Source organism: Salmo salar, chromosome 22 (assembly GCF_965601325.2).
Source record: "Salmo salar chromosome 22, fSalSal1, whole genome shotgun sequence".
Taxonomy (NCBI): Eukaryota; Metazoa; Chordata; class Actinopteri; order Salmoniformes; family Salmonidae; genus Salmo; species Salmo salar.
Window position 1 is genome coordinate 10,478,102 of NC_138312.1, and position 21,839 is coordinate 10,499,940.

General features: G+C 41.6%; 1 protein-coding gene and 1 long non-coding RNA gene across 2 annotated transcripts; one reads left to right on the forward strand and one right to left on the reverse strand.

Moving 5' to 3' along the window:
• The first annotated feature begins 1,389 nt into the window (after positions 1-1,389).
• Positions 1,390-13,314, forward strand: LOC106582720 (uncharacterized). The gene is made up of 3 exons (XR_001323379.3): positions 1,390-2,814; positions 11,980-12,049; positions 12,123-13,314. It is a non-coding gene; the product is annotated as an uncharacterized LOC106582720 (long non-coding RNA).
• A 2,728-nt stretch (positions 13,315-16,042) lies between these two features.
• LOC106582617 (adenosine receptor A1) lies at positions 16,043-20,010 on the reverse strand. Its single transcript, XM_014165843.3, has 2 exons — positions 19,591-20,010; positions 16,043-19,416 (listed from the first exon to the last, which is right to left on the reverse strand). Exons 1-2 carry the CDS (start codon positions 19,920-19,922, stop codon positions 18,774-18,776), a joined length of 975 nt encoding a protein of 324 aa, XP_014021318.3. The 5' UTR covers positions 19,923-20,010; the 3' UTR covers positions 16,043-18,773.
• Positions 20,011-21,839: the final 1,829 nt, after the last annotated feature.

Below are 21,839 nucleotides of genomic sequence, written 5' to 3' on the forward strand. Positions count from 1 at the left end.
AAAATATGAAAAAATCCAAGGGGGATAAATACTTACGATACCCACAGTAACTACTACTACTATTAACTCATATTATTTGTAGATCGATTGGTCAGTCACAATTTACCCATGATGCATCACAGTTTTGACGCTCTCGAACGTGGCCTTTCCCTGCAGCGGGGTGACATCTCGCCTGGAAAACAGTGTCCTGGTCTGACACTGACTGTGGGAGAGGAACAGTTGTGCAAACAGACTGTAATGATAGGGGTGTCACAGCACCTGAAGGCCTCGGTGTAACAGAAGCATTGTGTGCAGTAGGTGGCGTAGGTTTGGGTGGTCGGTTTACTCTTTTCTCAAGTTAACAAGCTATATGACCCATTTTACAACAATGAAAGACTATATCAAGTGGATATTTTTGTTCCCCCTTTTAAGATAAATCACATTTAAAATAGTTGTAATGCATTTCTAAAAAGATTGGATTGAAAAATATAATCATATTTTTTATTATTATATTAAAAACAGCAGAAATTTGATAACTCAAAACCATCACATGAAAGGAAAGAAACTAGGCCTAGCCCAGTCCAGAGTTAGTGCTATCAGTACTGTGCATTAACTAGGGCAATGCGTTCAGAACCTGCTATGACCTCTAGAGCAAACAGCCATGAACCTTGTGAGGTCCTGCACTGCCTGCCTGCCCTGTCTCCCTTCCCTGCCTGCCTGCCTGCCTGCCTTGCTTGCCTGTCTGTCTGACACCCATCTGAAATGGAGGACAAGAGATCCAGGAAGTAGCGCTGCATTAGAGAACAGACAGAATTTCCTTGTTCTCTCTCTCTTCTGGGCGTACATACCCAAATGAGAGAGCACAGCACAACACACAATCCTACTGTACAGAAACTGTTACTGTACAGCATGTGATCGTGTGGTTCAGTCTTAGAAAGATTTTGATCCTCAAAACCAGAAAAAGGTTCCTGGTTACTGTGTACTGCCTAAGCTGGCACTGCCATGAGAGGGCTGCCTGGGAGTGGGCACTACCCCCAAAGCTTTCCCACGTGAGGGCGGAGTGTGAGAGAGAGAGCAGAGAGCCAGCTCGAGCTGCCTTACAGAGACGTGTGTCCCCAGCGCAATGCTTTAGAGACAAGCAGCACTCTTTTGAACCGCTGCCAATAGAGGCTGGCCCAAGCTGTTGCAGCTGAAACTTTTACAAGCTCGCTGCTCGCGAGCAGGAAGAGAGAGACACAGAGAAATATTTGTAAAGGGAATTTGCATGCGCAGCTCCTCTATTCTCCAATTCCTGTCTGCGCTCGTTCCTGAAATATTGACAACCTTATTTCTTTGTTGATAATTGTTAGTGTTTATTAAAAGGGGAATTTATATAAGGAAACAGAAATATTTTTTGGGAGGAGTGTGCATGAAGGTTGAAATGCAAGGTACATTGAAGGACAGAAATAAATTAGAAAATAACAAAAGAGTAGATGACGTCACAGAGAGAGCTGCCCGGGATTATGCCTGAGAAAAGAAGATGATGATGACAGTTTTTGACTGCAGCACTTGTCTATGTGACATACGTGTCTATGTCTCTCTCTCTCTCTCTCTCTGGTGGACAGACGGAGGAGGAAGGGGGTGAAATACACTTTTTTGACACAGTGACACTGGATTATTTTGGTGACTTGAACTTATTTTGGCACAGAGTCCTGCGGAACTCTGTCATTCGGTTTATCTTACTACTGCCGTCTGTTCCCAGAAGTTGACCCTTTCCTCACCCTCTGTTTTGCTTTTCCACAGCACATCTTGTTGCTGGGGTATCATTCCTGCAAACCACATTTAACGTACACATACAGAAACGCTCATCTGTAACTTTGACAAAAAAGGACACTTTTTTACTCACAGGTTGTTTTCTTTCTTTTCTTTTCTTTCATCTCATTGCGACCAGGCAATTTTACCATCTTATCTGAAAGCGTGAAAACGGTTCAAATCAAAACAAAAACACAGGCAGGTGCAGAACAGCTAAAGACGTCTGTAATGACTACTGAAAATGGGAACCGTGAGGCATGTACTACCTGGGACTGATGCCAACTGCTGACAAAAGGCTTCACTGCACGCTCAGAGAGAAGTCTTTAACTCGTTCTTTCTCCCCCCCCAAATGCATCAGAAATCTACGGGATTGAGTTGTTTTGATGTCATAAGTCTGGCAACACTTTTTGCCATAGGTACAAGAACCGATGTAAGTATTTCATTCTGGTACCTCTCTCTGCGCTTGTTTGTGTTTTTCCCTGCTCTCTCTGCCTCAGTGTGTTACTGTGAGATTAATTTATGATGATAGACTGTCAGTCTCTCGGTTTAAGGGCCATGTGGGGTGTCTTTGTTTTGTTGTTCCTTACAGCCATTCTTTTAGAGAGGATTTCAAAGTTTAAGATCTCAATTTCCGCTATGAAACTACTTGCGGTTCGAACCCAAAATAAGACTTTTCTTTTTCGAAAGTCATCTGTTCGAGCAGGCTGTTGTGACCTCATGCTTTCTCTCTCTCTCTCTCTCTCTCTCTTCTTTCTTCCTCTCTTCCTCTCCCTGTTTCTGCCTCTTGGCAGCTGGGCCAAAGTGGGCAGGGAGAGAGGAGGGCACGGCCGAGACTGCTCTCAAGCCCCAGCCCTTGTTCGAGTGGGGTTGCTCGCCAGCACGCTGCTCAGCCTTTCCCTCATCTTGCAGACGAAAGAGAGGGACGTGGAAACGCGCTCTCCTCTCCTTTCTTCCCCGCCCTTTTTTCACCACCACCATGGCCTGTTCACTTCGGGTCATCTCTGCGGAGATCCCTGCTCTGTCCTTTACAAAATCTACTTCCAGGTATTTCCATTTTTGATACTGCTTCTATGCCAGGGCCCTGTGACTTTTAGTTTTTGATCTACCTCTCCTTTACTCGTATCTTTTATATTTTATCCTTTGCACTTTTCCTATTTTTCACCATCATCTTCCTCCTGTACACGTGTCTGCCTCGCCCCCGCCGCAATGTTGAAATCTTCGCCATTACTGTATGGTAGAAATGAAGCTGATTTTCGTATGAAGAAGTAGAGAGAATTACTTCGACCATGAGCATATTGTACATTTTGTAAACCCATTGAAGGTTGATATAGTGATAGCTATTCACTTCAGGGTACAGTAGAGCATAAGACAGCGCCCAGGACAAGATGCATTATTTTGGACAGCGTTGTTTGTGTAGAAAGGTTTAAATACAACAGACACCAAAGAGAAATAAATAGGCCTCTGGTTGCATCTGGCCTTTGAAGTCGATTTTTGCTTATTTTCTTTATTTTTTTATGTGAACAATAACATTTAATGCATCGTTATAAGGCAAAGAGAGCTTAATCACACTACTATGCCATAAATCCTATCCCCAAAGTCATAAAAAAGAAACAAAACGGCACCAGTGCTACCTCTCGAAAGGTTTCAATGGGAAATATTTTGAGACAAAATGACTTCTGCATATTTACACTACGTTTTATCTTTCGCGCAGGTTTTAAACATAGTGAACAGTCTCCTACATTGTCCGTAGTGGAGGAAACACTGGCATATACAATAGGTATGACCAAAAGATGAGGACTCCCAGGAAAAAAAGAGGAGCTCCAGTGAACATATAATGAACTCAAGAAGTTTTCCTATTTTTAAAACCCTCTGACTCTAGTTTTAGCAGCCACAATATGAATATATAACATGTTGTTTGTTTGATTATATACCAGAATTCAAAGTCTCTTACAATGTGTCCGTAACATATTTACAGTATCTCCGCACACAAAACACTTATATGCTGATGTTTTGGGTGATTTGATTTTTTTTTCAACTTGGAGACCTCGATCTCACCTCAGAGGTTTTTTGCGTGAATTATTATGACAGTTCAAGTCATAATACAATCACATAATCTAAAAGAGGTAACCAGTTAGAAAGCCCCGGAGGCTTTGTTTCACGATGGCTCTCGCTACGAATGTGTTAGAAGGTGAAACAGAGATGTCAAAACTAAATGACAACGTTAAATTGAGCTTAAAAGAACTGTTGGAACAATCGCTATCTACTAATTTGGTAACTGACAGTCAAGTTACTGCTGTTTCCTCTAGACCTGTGCAGAAACCAGTATGAACCAGATCATTCTGATGCAAGCATTGTTCTATACATGAAGGAGCTTGTATTGTAGGGTCTCAATTTCAGATGGAGCACGTTTGAATGCTTCTTCAGCATTTCTGCACTAACAATTTAGGTTTAAGTTGTTATTGTTGGCATGTCCTTTTTTTTTGATCCTGCAGAATTATCGCATTAACGGGTACCGCTTCAAATAAAATAAAAGCCAAGTGTGGATTTATGTTGAAGTGGCTCGTATTTATTTATAGTAGATCTACTTTCAGTAAAGGAGCATCAAAAATCTTGACATTTTGTTAGTACATGTTGGCCTACTACAATGCACAGCATTCAATTGCTCAAGTAGCCAAGGCCTACTGTACCTACAAAATGTTTCTCTAGTTTTTGTATATCACCTACAGTCTATTATCTGCTTAGTCTGCGTGTGCGTTTGTGTATGTGTGCGTGTGAAAGAGAGCATGGCATACAGAAAGTCAAAGCTACAGTAATAGAGAAAAATAGAAAATGGGTGGGGGGGTGGGGGCAGTGGCAGGGAAGGCGGGGAAGAGACAGAAAATGAGCTGATTTCCTCCTCCCCCGTTCGTTCTGTTTTCCTCAGATAAACTTGTCATGTTACTTGATGATATGTTTTTTTGGAAGCCAGGCCATTCATATCCCCTGCTATTTGTGTGTGTGTGTGTGTGTGTGTGTGTGTGTGTGTGTGTGTGTGTGTGTGTGTGTGTGTGTGTGTGTGTGTGTGTGTGTGTGTGTGTGTGTGTGTGTGTGTGTGTGTGTGTGTGTGTGTGTGTGTGTGTGTGTGTGTGTGTGTGTGTGTGTGTGTCGGTTACACGGACGTGCTGGTTACCAGGAACAAAGTCTGTTTGCCTTTATCAGGAACTATAAGCATACTCAAACAATCCAATTTGATAACACTCGAAGGCCACTGAGAAGGGAAAAAAAGTAACAATATTGAATGTTTCGTTTAACTCTTTGACGTATGCGACTTCTACAAAATAGAGGGAAAAGTTTTAGATTTCAGTGGAACATATTTTATTGTTCTTTTGAAATAGTAGACAATGTAACATGATTCTGAAGAAATAAATAATTGGTGTTGCGCTACCAGCTTGTTAACTTGAATTGCGAAGAAGACCGTAATTGTCAAATTTGCTATCAATATGGATAAGTGATATGGGCCTGTATAAAAATACAATTATTTGTTTTCTTTGTAACTATGGGGATGGATATTGAACAAAGTGAAACACGCCGCTATTAAATATTAAACAGTCATCTAGGCCTGTCTAATGGTTGAGTGCAGTTAGGTGCTGCATGTTATCACAAACAGAGGGATGGCTATGCTACGCTGAGGCCTCCAGAGACCACATGATGGAGTCAAACAAGGTCAACGCCAGACATACTTCCTGTTTGGGGGCCCGCTATTTTTGCAACCAGGGCGTTCTCCTCCGGTCGAGCCGATTTGACATTATGAATCGTTTCTCTCTCAGTCAATATAGGGAACAGAAGTAGGCTACTGTAATACAGAAAAGTTGACTTGCTTTAGCCCATATGTTAAACATATAGTATGCTTATATCTATAGTGGAGGACTTTACAACTCTCCTACACTAGGCTCAATAGGAAATTGAACTTTGAGAAGAAAAAAACCATGTAGAGCCTGAGTCTGGTATTAGTAGAAAAGGTAGTCTGGAGGGTTGGAATATGAACACGAGAAAGACGGTGAACTTGGACAACTTGGCTAGGTGAAGATGGAGCACACCTGGTCCAGCGTATAGTACAGAACACTAATGGTAATCTTTTTTCATTGTACATACATAGTTAATGGCATATATGTTATATTATATTTTTATATATTATAGTTAAGATTGGAAGTGAATGCTGATTGACTCCCAACAGTACATTAACTTAACAATGCGGACTGATTTTTATGAAAGCGGGTTTGTCCCGATCAACTCTGGGATAAACTATTTGTCTACTGGGGATTTGATCAACTGATCTCTGCTAAATCTATTTTGAATACATGTGAAAAGCAAATGTTTTATCACCAGTGATTTCTGGCTTGAAAGCATTGTTCATAATTGATTGGATATGTATTGACACAGATACTAAATAGCGTATTGTTCTAAATAAAATTAAATATTAAAATGGTCAGTTGCTTGCAAATGGGCGAGCTCAACCTGATAATAGCCACTTCCTTTTCAATAATTACCATACTGAAGTGGCAGGCGATCAAAACGTTTCGAATTGTGAACGGGGAAAAAAAGATCTGAAGATCAATGGAAATTCCTGGCAAACGCAGAGAGAGGAAAAATATACAGTACATGTCACATCTAGTGAGATGATCATCTTCATTAGATGGAGTAGCAGAACAAACACTCTAAGTATTTTACTGCATTAGCATTGGACCTCTATCTGGACATTTCTCCGAATTGAAAACTCGAGTACTGTATCTAGCTGTTGTTGCGATGGTGTAAGTCCGGTCCAATTGTAAGCAATGCCATAGTAGCTACTGTACTGTCACATACAGACTCCCACAAACTCCCATGGCAGACTCCCATTGCTTCGGTGCCAATATTCCCCTCCCCCCTCAGTGGCGAGCATTGCCATGCTCCCTCCACTACATCACCCGCTTTTTGGTTCATTGAGATTCAGCTTGGCACACAGACAATGCCCATTTCATGGCACCGGATATTGAAGAGAGGAGCATACAAGATTCTTCCCCAGTCTCTACCCTCTCGGTCGTGCCCGGTGTTTCGCCATGGACCACCACTCATGATAGATATTTTTCGTATCGCACTCGTGGCAAAATATGAATCGCGAGCAATTCGTTATCCTACTATTACACAGTATGGAACATGCTAACCAAGTTTATTTTTCGTGACGGCTGTTTTACTCGTCTCACAAAGATGAGAAGAGCAACTTTCTATAAGGCGACGGCACAGACAGAGCATTTTGATGATGTCTTTCTCAGGGAAAGTGTGCAGCAGGTGTGACAGGAACACAGCTCCTCTCGTTTACCACGGCAGCCATTTTCTTTTGTGCAATATAGTCAGTGAGGGAGCAGTCTGGGATTTGAACACTTGATAATAAGAATACAGGTTTTATCTGACTTGAACATTGAGTTTTTGTGAGTATTGTCTGTCTTTTTTTTGAATGTGCTTGTTTTGGTAGGCTATATATTATGTGTACAAATATGTATTTTACTATATATCTACCAAGCCTGCAGATCTGTGTTTATATAATTAGGACTCATACTGGGATACAGTTAATACACTAATCCAAATACACTCAATCATTGTACATCAGTTGGATTCTCAGTCACTTCCCATCCCCTGTTGTCATGCATCGAATCTTCAGGCATGACAACAAATCTCTCACAGACCAATGAGGCCCATCATTATCATGAAGCACTGTTGAGTGGCTAGTCACTGCCTACAAGCATTTGAAGCAGGATGATGGGTTTCATATAGAAAAAATTGTGTGCGAAAGGTTCTATAGCTTCTTGGTACAAAACTTGGTACTAAAACGATACAAGCGATTATTGCAACATTATTTCGGATCAAGCGTTACTAATGTGTTAAGCTATTTTACCATGAAATGTTTTGAAATTGGCAACCATCTTATTTAAGGTTAGCGTGTTGTTTTGCTTGTTATTCATAAACAACCAGATAATCAGTCATGAAGAAATGTGGAGTTACTCCAACAAAATCCAACTGCAAATGCATATAAAAATGCATTTCTTATTTGACCTTATTAAGACGTCTAAATAATTGTACACAGTCTGGATATGACCTAAATGGTAACACGTTCTATGAAGCTTCATTTGCATAATGCATTATACAGCATGATATGTACTCATAATGCACTATGATAGAGTAATAATGCATTATAAGCATAGCTGTAGACACAGATAAAGGCTCATATAAACTCATAATTCCTTATATCAGTACTCCTAATGCATCACAGGTGTAATCTTAATGAAGTATAATGCACAGCAATGTAGTGCTTCAGAATTGCTGGTCCCAGCGGGAATCAAACCCACAACCTTAGTGTTGCTAGCGCCATGCTCTACCAGCTGAGTAACAGAGGATCACGATTTAATAACAAAGAAGAGCAGAAATATCTAGCGGAGTAACTTCTTACTTAGGACCAGCAATGGGCAACAGCTCTCTGTCCATTTTCATTTGTGAGATCTTATTTTCATCATCCGTGGTCATGGCAGAGCGCCCATCTCTCCACAAAAGAGGACCACTCCTCCACCCTCTCTGCAACATCTAGGGGCCTAAACCCTTAAAAGCTTTTACTGCAGTGGGCTAAATATGGGTCAAACAGTGTTTCTTGGTAGTCTTAAATGAATATACTTTGAAATAAAAGTATACACCTCACACACATGGTTATGGGCTTAAAAAAAGAAGACATCTGTACCATGTCAGTTATAGAGTTGAAATGTATTTCATTTTGGAGTTTGCATCCCAATATTACACTTTATATATATATCCCAGAAGACTGAAGCAAAACTGTTTGACATAGAAACACCGGATTATTGGCAGTTTAAAAAAAAATTATGCTTATTCAATTTGAAATTCTGAAAAATATGAATAACATTCCACCCATGAGGCCACTAGGTCATTTGACTGCAGGAAAGGGCTACGGATGTCTGGTGCTGCCAGATGCAGCTCGGCAACTGGAGCTGTACGGGCACTCGTGGTCCGGTCCAGTCCAACAGTCTCAAAGGCGGGCCTCATAGAGTTTCCATTTTTGAAGCCTTGAAGAGCCAACTTGTACCTGGCAATGATGCTTCTTATGTTTTTCACTGAGTGAAGAGGCACATTTATATGTGGTTAAATAAACATTCAGGAATAACAGACAATCAATCCACTGACACAAGTTTTAATGAATGTGTATTTGTTATCAATGATGTTGTGCTATTCATTCAAATCTCACTTATTTGTCACTTGAATCTAATTGAGCGTCTTTGAGTGTGGCTTCCTTCCAATCTGTTTGTGTACTGTATGTGAGTGTTTCGGAGCAGATCTCTTCTGTTTCACTGGGCCTCTCTTGGGAATTCAATCCATCGAAGAGTCAGAAAGGGCAGAGGTGTCATGAACATCTGAATCATCAGCTGAGTGATCTGAAATATCCACTTTGGACTGCTTCACATCTGCAGATTCAAAATGGATACTTTAATGGGGTCAAGCCAGAGAAATACGCTAACACAATATCCTGTACACATATCCAAGAAGCATGTTTTCAAATGTGCTTTTAAGTATGTACTTTGTCTTATTTTCCTTTCTACTTCTCATAAATTTTCCTAACCTAAGTGGCTTCAAGTGATTCTTCATTTTTCACACTGGTGACCTCTCGGATGAAGTACTCCTTCTTGGACAGTTCCCCTTGGAGTAAGACTTTGTAATCTTCCAGGATTTTTATAGTCTCATCTCGTATGGCACCTTTTTCTCTCTCTCAGTCCAGAAGCTGCTTAAGCTGTTTCACCTCGTGAACAGCAGTTGGTGCAGCAACTCTGGTTATTAACACCAACACTGGAGTTTACACCACTGAGTGTTAATTTCTGAGTCAATTGAAGTCCTGAATCAACACTAGAAATGTTACACTGAAAAGTCAACACTGGCCAATTTGCTGTGCACTTTAGAATTGTATAGCAACAACTTATGGTGTATAATATCTGTCTGCCTTAGGCGTTTCATCACTTTATCTGAAACAATCAAAGATTACTTTATAGTGGCTTATAAGTATGCTATAACACACCATAACAAAGATTATGATGCAGTAATATGCTCATTGACAAAAACGTTTGAAATGCATCACACTGATGGTCATTATAATGCTATATGGTCCTTGAGGAAAAAGTGACTGCCAATGATTATACTCATAATGCATTAGGAGTATTGGTATATGCAATTATGTGTTTATAGGAGTCTTAATGTGTTTCTATAACTATGCTCATACTGCATTATTACTCTGTCCTTGTGCATTATGTGTAGATGTATAATGCTGTGTATGGACCGCATAGAAAGTGTTCCTGAATTAATCTCTCTCTTTCTCATAAAGCTGAATCTTAACTTCAAGATCAAAGTAACTCAAACTAACAAGCTTTATAACACATTCAGAAATCAAGTTAGGATTCAGCTCTAAGCCTTCAACCGTTGCCATGAACTTATTTTTTTGTCGATAGAAATCAGTGTCCCTCTCAGTCTGTCTCGTCTGTGTACAGTGGCCAGTCAAGGGAGGCTGATGCCATTCGGAGTCTAATTAATTCAACATCTCAATTAAGGCCTCCACTCCCTCCCTGCCCCACTGCCTTCTCATTCGGCCCCACTGAGCAGGCCCTGACACTCCTACAAACAGCCTCGCGGCCTGCCAAAACATTTCAATCACTGTCTGCCTTAATTAGGCCAAAGAGGAATTCAGAATGTTAATGAACTGCCCTGGTGCCTTTCAGAGGCTATGGTTTACATGCTAATTTATGCAAAGCGGCGGGGCCTCTGCATGGTTTGACCATCGTCTCCCATAACACTGCCTGAGCCGGCCCAACCCACCCAGCCAAAGCATTGCCCTGGGGGGCATGGGCTGCACTGCCCAGCTGGTACTTCAAACTCTAGTTGGCACAGTTAACACTGAGTTCTTTTTCAAAGAACTGAATGGCTTTCACACTGATAAAAAACAACATTGTATTAGGGAGGGACTGAGTCTAGGTACAAAAATAGTTCACTACCAAGTACCATGTCAGCATAAAAACGATGGAATATTATCGGTTTTCATTCACCTTCATCTCTTTAAAATTATGGAAGCTGGAAAGTAGTAAAAGTAATTTATCTTATCCACTCAGATTGGCATAACAGTGCCACCTTTTATCCGGACAAAACAAACATAAAAATCCATCTGAGATCCAATACGATGGATTAAAAGAAGCAGTGAGAGAGTTTCACAGGTTTCTGCCCCACAGATGTTGTCACTTAAGAGTGCCAAGCAACTCCCTAAAATGGCCGAATCGCTGCCATTTTGTTTTCATCCTTTCCCCTTCCTTCCTTCCTTTGCATTTCTTGCAGGCTATCCACACAGCTCTGTGCAGGCTAGGGGGAGGCAACCGGGGGAAGCCATGTTTAAATAAGCTACCAATTAAACAGCAAGCTTCCGTGGGGTTGTAGGGCTGGAAAGAGCCAAGTTACTAGAAAAAATGGGCACTAATTCCTGGCGCGGCGCTCCTTTATTACATGCCAACCTCTCTGGATGCCAGTGAGTTATGCTTTAGGCTTGCAGAAATTAGCACACTTTCCTTAGCGCCTGCATCGTTTCGTCTTTATTTCGTTAATCTTTTGGCAAAAGCTACCTTATGCTATTCCGTTGCGATCACATGGCATGCCTTCTGTCCGTATAACTGTTATGGTGACACGGACACACCTGTCGATGCCATAATGCGAACTGATGATTCCTCGGGATGTTGTGAACTGACGCAGTTCCAGTAGCACAGTTCATACGAAGCAAAGCAGTTGAGCTTTCACAGCTTCGTTCTGTAGTGGCGAATTTGAACCAGGCCCAGGATTAAACAGCAGAGTCAGAACCAGAGAGGAAATTGCTCCTTGGAGGTAATTCCCTATAAAATTGTTACCAGACTACCTCCTCTTCAGTCCATTGCGAGGGATGTCATTTGAATAAACTGGATATGTGCAGGGTTTCTTTTAATGCCTGATTTAATTCAAGTTGGCTTCATGTACTGTCCTGTAGTGTGTTTGAGTGTGTGTGTGTGTGTGCGCCTCTATGTGTTTTGAGCTTTTGTACGAGTGCAAATGTGCAAGGGTGTGCGTATGTGTTTATGTACAGTAATGATCAACCACTAACCATACAAACGCTCTCTTTCTCTCTTTCTCCCACAGTTCCCTAGTAGAACTCCTAAACCTCATCTCTGGGTCGACGCCAGACTAAGCACCTGTCCTTGAGGCTGAGGTAGTAGATTGAATAGTTGTGGGGTATATGTCCTCCCTCTGAGATAACTATACAATCTACTGTCTTTCCTAAGGAGACAGACTGATCGTCAATAACCCTGAAGATTGACTGTTCTCCCCTGACCGTCCCACCCATCTTCCCAGCCTGGACACCTGCCTGCAGCCTGTCTCTGCTCAGTGGGGAAGTTACGCCATTAGCATATCACCTCCATTTACACCCATTCACAGACTGTTGCAGGACAAAATGAGAACGGGCAACATTTCCTTTGTTAGACCACCCAATGCTTTATTTGTTGTGTTTGAGTAAAAGTGTACTTTAGGGCGATTGTGTTTGTGTTGTCCCCTCTCGCTGTATCTCTTTGAGTGTGTTTGAATGACATTCCCCCTTCATCCATCAGTCTTTCAGGTGAATGTGTCCTGGCGAGGTGAGGTAGTAGGTTGTATAGTTTGTGGGAGGGATTTAATCCTATTCAGGTGATAACTATACAGTCTATTGCCTTCCTTGAGAGGCACAATGACCGTCTGCAGCAACGAGGAAGTCCACAGAAAGCTGCTCTCTGAATTCCTCAATGCATTGGATGCAATCTCACTATGATAAAGCAAAAGCTGGAGCACAAATGTGTTTATAGCCTCGCCAGCGCCACTTGGTGGCCAAGGAGCAGCAGGACTCCAGAGACCTTGTAGGTTCACGATTCAGAGCTCCTCAAGAATGAAAGGATATGAAATGCACTCAACAGAGAATGCATCAGTGTTACAAAATCTAAACAATAAGGGTTGGTTCTCCAGAACCAAATCAAGCCCTAAATAAATGCTTTTAGGCTTGTGATATGTTTTAGGGTAACATTATTCAAGGTTTTATTAATTAATAAAGGTTAAATATAGCTATTAAACTAGCATCTAGTCTTTTAATCTGACTTTTTAGGGCATTAAATACATCTGATTACACCTAATTTCAATTCTGAAGATAGTTTTTTTGTCAGTAACAATACATGCTATAGGGCTATAAGCTTTATTTTGTGGTCAGTAACCACACATGATATAGGTTTATACATTTACTGCCAGTCAATTCAAAAGTTGCTGAGAGGGTATTAGGGTTGTTCCACGAAAAGAGTGCCTTTTTGCGTCTCTTTGATATTTTAAGTAGAAATTGTGCACCAATATTGAATTTTAAAAGCCTGTTATACTAAATGAAGTGCCCTTTAATATAGACCACATGGAGAATTCAACAAATTAGATATGTTATGTGAATAAAGGCTTGTTAAAGTGCCCCTTTGTCAGCCCTGTGTCACAAGATGTCAACCCCCTTATGTCTAGTTGGAAAGCCCTAGTTATAAAGCCCGATTTCATCATGGGGGACAACTACATCTAAATTTACCACACCGATGACTTGAACAGTTACAGTATGACCTAGGTTGAATTTCAACAAAACTGAAAGTATGTAGCTACATCTCTTTAAAGAAAAGAGAAACAACTGCCAGGAAGGTCAGTTGAGTTCTGATACAGAGTACCAGGCCATGTTATCATTATGGCAGGAACACTGTGTTCGTTCATCTATTGCAATATGCCATATCGCAATAATAAAATACATATCCCACTGCCATCTAGTGTGCTTACACAAGACCAGGGGAATAATGCCGGAGATAGGGATGTGCTGCATGCCAATAGACATTAATCAAGACACAATATTGTCATTACAACATTTGTATAATACATACAATGTAATAGTATGTATTTTACAAACCATTTTGAAATAAAAATGTTACTTTAGATTGGATTTCTTAATCTCTGAAAATGTATGATGATATCGAAGAATGTCAGAGCTATATGTATACTGTAGGTCTACACACTTAACATTAAACACAACCTTACAGTGAGGGGGGAAAGTATTTGATCCCCTGCTGATTTTGTACGTTTGCCCACTGACAAAGAAATGATCAGTCTATAATGTTAATGGTAGGTTTATTTGAACAGTGAGAGACAGAATAACAACAACAAAAAATCCAAAAAAACGCATGTCAAAAATGTTATAAATTGATTTGCATTTTAATGAGGGAAATAAATATTTGACCCCCTCTCAATCAGAAAGATTTCTGTCTCCCAGGTGTCTTTTATACAGGTAACGAGCTGAGATTAGGAGCACACTCTTAAAGGGAGTGCTCCTAATCTCAGTTTGTTATCTGAATAAAAGACACCTGTCCACAGAAGCAATCAATCAATCAGATGCCAAACTCTCCACCATGGCCAAGACCAAAGAGCTCTCCAAGGATGTCAGGGACAAGATTGTAGACCTACACAAGGCTGGAATGGGCAACAAGACCATCGCCAAGCAGCTTGGTGAGAAGGTGACAACAGTTGGTGCGATTATTCGCAAATGGAAGAAACACAAAAGAACTGTCAATCTCCCTCGGCCTGGGGCTCCATGCAAGATCTCACCTCGTGGAGTTGCAATGATCATGAGAACAGTGAGGAATCAGCCCAGAACTACACGGGAGGATCTTGTCAATGATCTCAAGGCAGCTGGGACCATAGTCACCAAGAAAACAATTGGTAACACACTACGCCGTGAAGTACTGAAATCCTGCAGCGCCCGCAAGGTCCCCCTGCTCAAGAAAGCACATATACATGCCCGTCTGAAGTTTGCCAATGAACATCTGAATGATTCAGAGGACAACTGGGTGAAAGTGTTGTGGTCAGATGAGACCAAAATGGAGCTCTTTGGCATCAACTCAACTCACCGTGTTTGGAGGAGGAATGCTGCCTATGACCCAAAGAACACCATCCCCACCGTCAAACATGGAGGTGGAAACATTATGCTTTGGGGGTGTTTTTCTGCTAAGGGGACAGGACAACTTCACCGCATCAAAGGACAATGGACGGGGCCATGTACCGTCAAATCTTGGGTGAGAACCTCCTTCCCTCAGCCAGGGCATTGAAAATGGGTTGTGGATGGGTATTCCAGCATGACAATGACCCAAAACACACGGCCAAGGCAACAAAGGAGTGGCTCAAGAAGAAGCACATTAAGGTCCTGGAGTGGCCTAGCCAGTCTCCAGACCTTAATCCCATAGAAAATCTGTGGAGGGAGCTGAAGGTTCGAGTTGCCAAACATCAGCCTCGAAACCTTAATGACTTGGAGAAGATCTGCAAAGAGGAGTGGGACAAAATCCCTCCTGAGATGTGTGCAAACCTGGTGGCCAACTACAAGAAACATCTGATCTCTGTGATTGCCAACAAGGGTTTTGCCACCAATTTTCTAAGTCATGTTTTGCAGAGGGGTCAAATACTTATTTCCCTCATTAAAATGCAAATCATTTTATAACATTTTTGACATGAATTTTTCAGGATTTTTTGGTTGTTATTCTGTCTCTCACTGTTCAAATAAACCTTCCATTAAAATTATAGACTGATCATTTCTTTGTCAGTGGGCAAACGTACAAAATCAGCAGGGGATCAAATACTTTTTTCCCTCACTGTATGTGAAAAGTTCAAGTGTAAATGGTTGCGTTAAACATAACCATAAAGTTTATTAGAGAAGGGTTTCTTTATTGGATAACTGTAAGAGTACATCGTATCTCCAATACTGGGAAACCCCTGTATAAGTAAAGAAGGTAACAATGATAAGAAATAGACAAACTATTTGATACAATACATTTTGAGGAACTGGCATTTAGACCTAGGAAATGCAACATTGAAATGAAACTTACAAGCTTTTCATCCTCTCCTTCAGTTTCAGTCAGAAGACATGCAATTTCCTGTGATGTGCCAACACTGTTGAGCAATGCTAAAATACTGACCTATAACAGTTATACTGTACAACGGGGGGGTCTAATCCTGAATGGAGATTGGTTAAAACCGCATTCCAGCCGGTGTCTATTCCACAAGTTACCACCGGCTAAATCTATGACATTAAAATGCCTATAATTTTCTGAAATTCTACCCATTTTGCCATGGGAGTGTAACGGCTGTCGTAGTGAATGGACCAAGGCACAGCGGGTTGAGTGCTCATTTTTTACTTTTATTGAACACTTAAACAAAAAAAGGAATGACAGCTAGACAGCTTTGCAGGCTAACACACAGCAATGCAAAATCAACTTCCCACAAGACAGGTGGAAAAAGGGCTACCTAAGTATGGCTCCCAATCAGTGACAACGATGTACAGCTGTCCCTGATTGAGAGCCATACCAGGCCAAAACAAAGAAATACAACACATAGATAGGGAACATAGAAATATAAAATATAGAACATACATCAAACACCCAAACACACAAAACAAACACCCCCTGCCACGTCCTGACCAAACTACAATAACAAATAACCCCTTTTACTGGTCAGGACGTGACAAGGAGGAGAGACATTTGTGCAGTTTTAAAACACATTTTATGCAACTCTACATATGTTCTTTATTTTGTAATGACTTACGCCATGTTAATATGATATCTTAGTGAGAATGACTAACAAAATCAATGGGGACCTCCTGGAGGTCAGGCCCTGACTATATACTGTATGTTCCACGATGTAATATTCCGAATTAAAGTAAACGTTACAGTTTTGAAAACATTTTGACACGGGCTTAACACCTAACTGTCACGTCCTGGCCAGTATAAGGGTTAATTGTGATTGTAGTTTGGTCAGGACGTGGCAGAGGGTATTTGTTTTATGTGGTTCGGGGTGGTGTTTTGGTAAAAGGGCGTTTGATTTAGTATTTCCGGGTTTTTGGTTTATGATCTATGTTTATGTAATTCTATGTTTAGTCTAGGTAGTCTGTTTCTATGTAGAGTTAATTGGGGTGGACTTCCAATTGAAGGCAGCTGTGTGGTGTTGCCTTTGATTGGAAGTCCTATATTACTTGGGTGTGTTTGTCTGTGTGTTTGTGGGAGATTGTTTCTTGTTTTGCTGAGTGTGCCTTTCAAGACTGTTTCGGTGTTCGTGGTTTCGTTTTTGTGTTCACTTAGTTGGTAAATAAATACACAAGATGAGCGTCAACATTCCTGCTGCGTTTTGGTCCTCCTTAACCGACGACAACCGTGACACTAACAAACACTTTGTACTTCAAAAAACGGATTGCTGTCATTTCTTGTACATATAATGTTTACCAGGTAAAGAGAACCAATATATGATTTTTTTTAATTTGGGTGAACTATCCCTTTCACTTTTTACTGCCGTGGGCTAAATCAGGTTCCCACAGAGTGTTTCTCGGTAGTCTTAAACAAATCTACTATGTAACAATATACACCTCACACACGGTTAAAAAAAACCCCACCTGTACCATGTCAGATATAGAGCTGAAATGTATTCAATTTTGCGTTTGCATCCCAATATTACACTTTATATACATTATAGAAGACTGAAATATAACAAAACTGTTTGACATAGAAACATCAGATTATTAAAAATAATAATGTTCATAAATGAAAAATATAAATAACATTCCACCCATGAGGCCACTAGCTCATTTGACTGCAGGAAAGGGCAGTCAAATGAAATCTGCATGAGGGCAAACAGCACCACTCTTTGCCCCAGCAAATGTGTTTTTGTTTTGTTGGTGAAACAGAGAGGAGCATCCAGCATCGTGGCAAAACATGCAGTGCATACTCTGATGTTCTATCGAACATGCAATGATGTCAGAGGAAAAAAATAAATGTTGTTTGAAGTAACCTTTTTGTTGTTGTAATATAGCAAACGATAAGCTATAAAAATGGAGTCGCACATTCTATATATAAACTCCCAGTAATTTATTGGGTAAATCATGAACGTTTCGGCATCACTGTGCCTTCTTCAGGGTAGTGATGCCGAAATGTTGGGGATTTACCCAACATAAAAACCCTTTGTTTTTATAGCTTACAGTTTATTCACCGTTAGTTTATAGTTTATTCAACAACTCTACATAAAATAATTTTCTCTGGGTGTGCGCCAGCTCATGTTTTTTATTAGAGTAATATCGCAAACGGACATGGCAGTTTCACCATTAAGGTTAAGTATACTTTTGTGATGTTAAGGTAAGGGTTAGGGTTAGGGAAAGGCATAGTTAACATTGCTAGCTTACCCCCGTCCGCTGCCATTCATTTTCTAGCGGTCTGTTACAAACAGAGGGTGCATGATAGTACATGATTACTTGTCATATACTGTTTAAATGTGTCAACAAATCAACAAATTGCTGAATTTGTGGCACTGCATACACAAATTTCACTATAGTGACGTCCCCCTCTGTCTCACACTGACAAAGAATATCGGCTACCTATCAACACAGATGGAGCAGCCCGTTTGTTTGGTATAATCTGTTTCCAAATCAGACAAACTCACGCATATTTATTGATCCCTTTTTTGTATTTCAACCTTTCAGGACGTCTGTAGGGCTGATTTAAAAGCAACGAAAATCGAGCATGGATTGTGTGGCCAATTTGGATTGTAGTAACTCTACCATCCATCGCAGACAGCTTGTGCCATTCAAAGCACGGAGAAAAGACAAATCCAACATGTGGTCAGCTGTATTATGTTTGATAAAATCAATGGAAACTGAAGTAAAAACATAAAAATAACAATTTTGTCAGCTAAAGTTTTAGTAAAGAATCTAATTATAATGTGAGTATGGTTTTGATGATAAGATAATGCTCATTAGGATATTAATGATGTAGACCACTTAATCTGATCTGCATCCCTGGGATTGTCTTTTTCAAAGTATCAGAGAATAAATCTGGGATTAGCATTTAACACATCATGAACTATCCCTAGCTCACATTGTTAGGGTTGCTGCTGATATTGTGCTCAGTGGATTGATTGCTCTGAGAGCCCTGGTTGTCATCACGGCACACAAAGAACCTCCTCCAGATCCTCAGGTACGCTCCCTGGATCCTGCGGATCTTGAAGGCATAGACGACTGGGTTGACCGCTGAATTGACATGGGAAAGGAGGATGCCCACATAGAAGGCTGTGTGGGGTATGTCTGACGGGCTGCCAAAGTAGGCAGCACAGTTCATAATGTGCAGGGGGAGCCAGCAGAAGGCGAACAGCACCAGGACCAGAGCCAGGGATTGGGCCAGGCTCCTCTCCTTCCTGAAGTAGGTGTGGGACTGGGCCCTGTGCCCTGCTTTCTCCCTCAGGTTCCTCCAGATGGCACAGAAGATGGAGATGTACAGGACAGCCATGACAATTAACGGGGTGAGGATGCAGAGGAAGAAATTGAAGTAAACGATGTATGACATGGGAATCACAGCCAAGAAATGGCAGAGGATTGTGGTTGAGTTCTCTGAGTGAGACAACGTTTCAGGATTGTACCATCCAAACATGGGAGGGAAGCTCAATATAAAAGCAACAAACCAACATGTTGCAACTACCACCCAAGATCTTCTCTCTGTTACCGTCTTTTTGTACCTGTTGAAGCAGAAAAGTTACGATGTTTTAATGAATTGCTTTGCAAAAGAAAACAAGGAATCTGATTCCACCCAAGCATGATTTTCTTTGTTAAAATGTGGTTAACATGGGACACAGCTAGGAGAATAATATTTACAACTGTAAACATCATGAAATGTCCCCTTAACAGCTCACCTGAGAGGGATGAAGACGCGTAGGTATCGGTCCACAGCAATGGCTAGCAGAGACAAGACTGAGGCCACTGTCAACATGATGACCACACAGCTAATGAAGAGACAGACATTGAATGAGGTCTGCACCCGTCCATCCACCAGTACAGCCAGCGGCATTGCCACAGACCCTACGAGAAAGTCAGCCACAGCCAGAGAAACCATAAAGCAGAAGGTGGGCTGCCGCAGAGCACTGCTTGACCACACTGCCCAGATAACCAGCACATTTCCCAGGCAGCAGGCAATGGCGATCATCACCTCCAGCACAGTGTAGGCCACCTCTCCTCCAGGCATCATGTCAGCTGTCCAATGGAAGTTTACTCTATGACTGAGTATGCTTTATTGTGAATTGTTCCTCTAGGGGATGACCAGCAGGCTTTGAGGAAGTTTTCTTGCTCACTGAAAAAATTCAAGAAAATGCTACGCCCCTTTGCAATTGTTGGGCATTGATATAGGGATCTGAAAGCACAAATACATCAAAACAAATATATCACAAACATTCATACACCTGCCGAGAAAACATTATAGCCCATTGACAATACATGGTAATTGTTTCAACTATGCAGAAAATAAAGTAACATGTGTCATAATGTTTGTAGTATTTCATTGTTTCAGAGGCAAGGGCATTTTTGTACATTATTACATTTAACCCTACATGAAATGGCATGAGTCACAGGAAATGTGAAAACCGCAATGCAACCACAGCTAAATATGAATAGCCTCGCATATCGGCCTGATCTCCCGAGCTTCCATATATGGTTCGCTGCATGAATACAGTCTTGTCATTCTGGCTATCTGGGATCCTTGGTACGTCCATACCCTAAACCCTAACCCTAACCCTTACCAAACCTTTACCCTTACCTTAACCAGGCAAGTCAGTTAACAACAAATGATTATATACAATGACAGCCTACCCTGACCAAACCCTCCCCTAACCCGGACAACGCTGGTCCAATTGTGTGGCGCACTATATGACTCCCGATCACGGCCGGTTGTGATACACGCCCGGGATCAAACCAGGGTCTGTAGTGACGCCTCTAGCACTGCAATGCAGTGCCTTAGACCGCTGCGCTAAATTATTTCGCAGGCAATTGGATCAACCTTCAACCAATCAGACCAATGAACCATATGACGTAGTACCAGAGCGCCGTTTCACTACATTCTCTAAGACCTAAACCTCAGCTGGAGTTTAAAGGGTGTGACCATCGAGCCTGTTGAGGAAGCTAAACTCCTACGTATAACATTGGATCGTCAATTATCATGGTTAAGCCATATTGACAAAGTATATCGTTGTATTTACATTTGTGTGACTGTCCTCTATCAGTGTATCAGTGTTTAGTTACTTGTCATGTTTTTTTTTGTGGATCCCAGGAAGAATAGCTGCTGCCTCTGAAAAAGGTCATGGGGATCCAAACAAACAAATGAATAAACAAATATACAGGCGTCTGTTCTATGTAGGCAAACAACATTACTACTAGCAGCAATTGTCAAGGAAGCAGGTCCGTGTAACTACTTTGCATGTCTGTACACGATTATTGCCATCTTTGACATGAAAATGTGCGCATAGGCTTCCCGGGTGGCCCAGTGGTCTAAGGCACTGCATCGCAGTGCTAGCTGTGCCACCAGGGATTCTGGGTTCGAGCCCAGGCTCTGTCGCAGCCGGCCGAGACCAGGAGCCCCGTGGGGCGGCACACAATTGGCCCAGCGTCGTCCGGGTTAGGGAGGGTTTGGCCGGCAGGGATATCCTTGTCTCATCGCGCACTAGCGACTCCTGTGGTGGGCCGGGCGCAGTGCACGCTGACCAGGTCGCTAGGTGTACAGTGTTTCCTCCGACACATTGATGCAGCTGGCTTCCGGGTTGGATGTGCATTGTGTCAAGAAGCAGTGCGGCTTGGTTGGGTTGTGTTTCGGAGGACGCATGGCTCTCGACCTTCGCCTCTACCGAGTCCGTACGGGAGTAGCAGCGATGAGACAAGACAGTAACTCCTACCAATTGGATACCACGAAATTGGGGGAAAAAGGGGGAAAAAGAAGACAAAAAGAAAATGTGCGCATAAAAGGCACCTTAGCAAACACCAAGAAAATATTTGATCCAACATAGGCAGCAAATTAGAACATTTTGAACGAATGACTGATGTAATTAGGATTAACATTGCCTCAGTTCCAGGACGATCGATTAGAATTGATTAGAAGTGCCTTCGCTTGGTTGGTTGA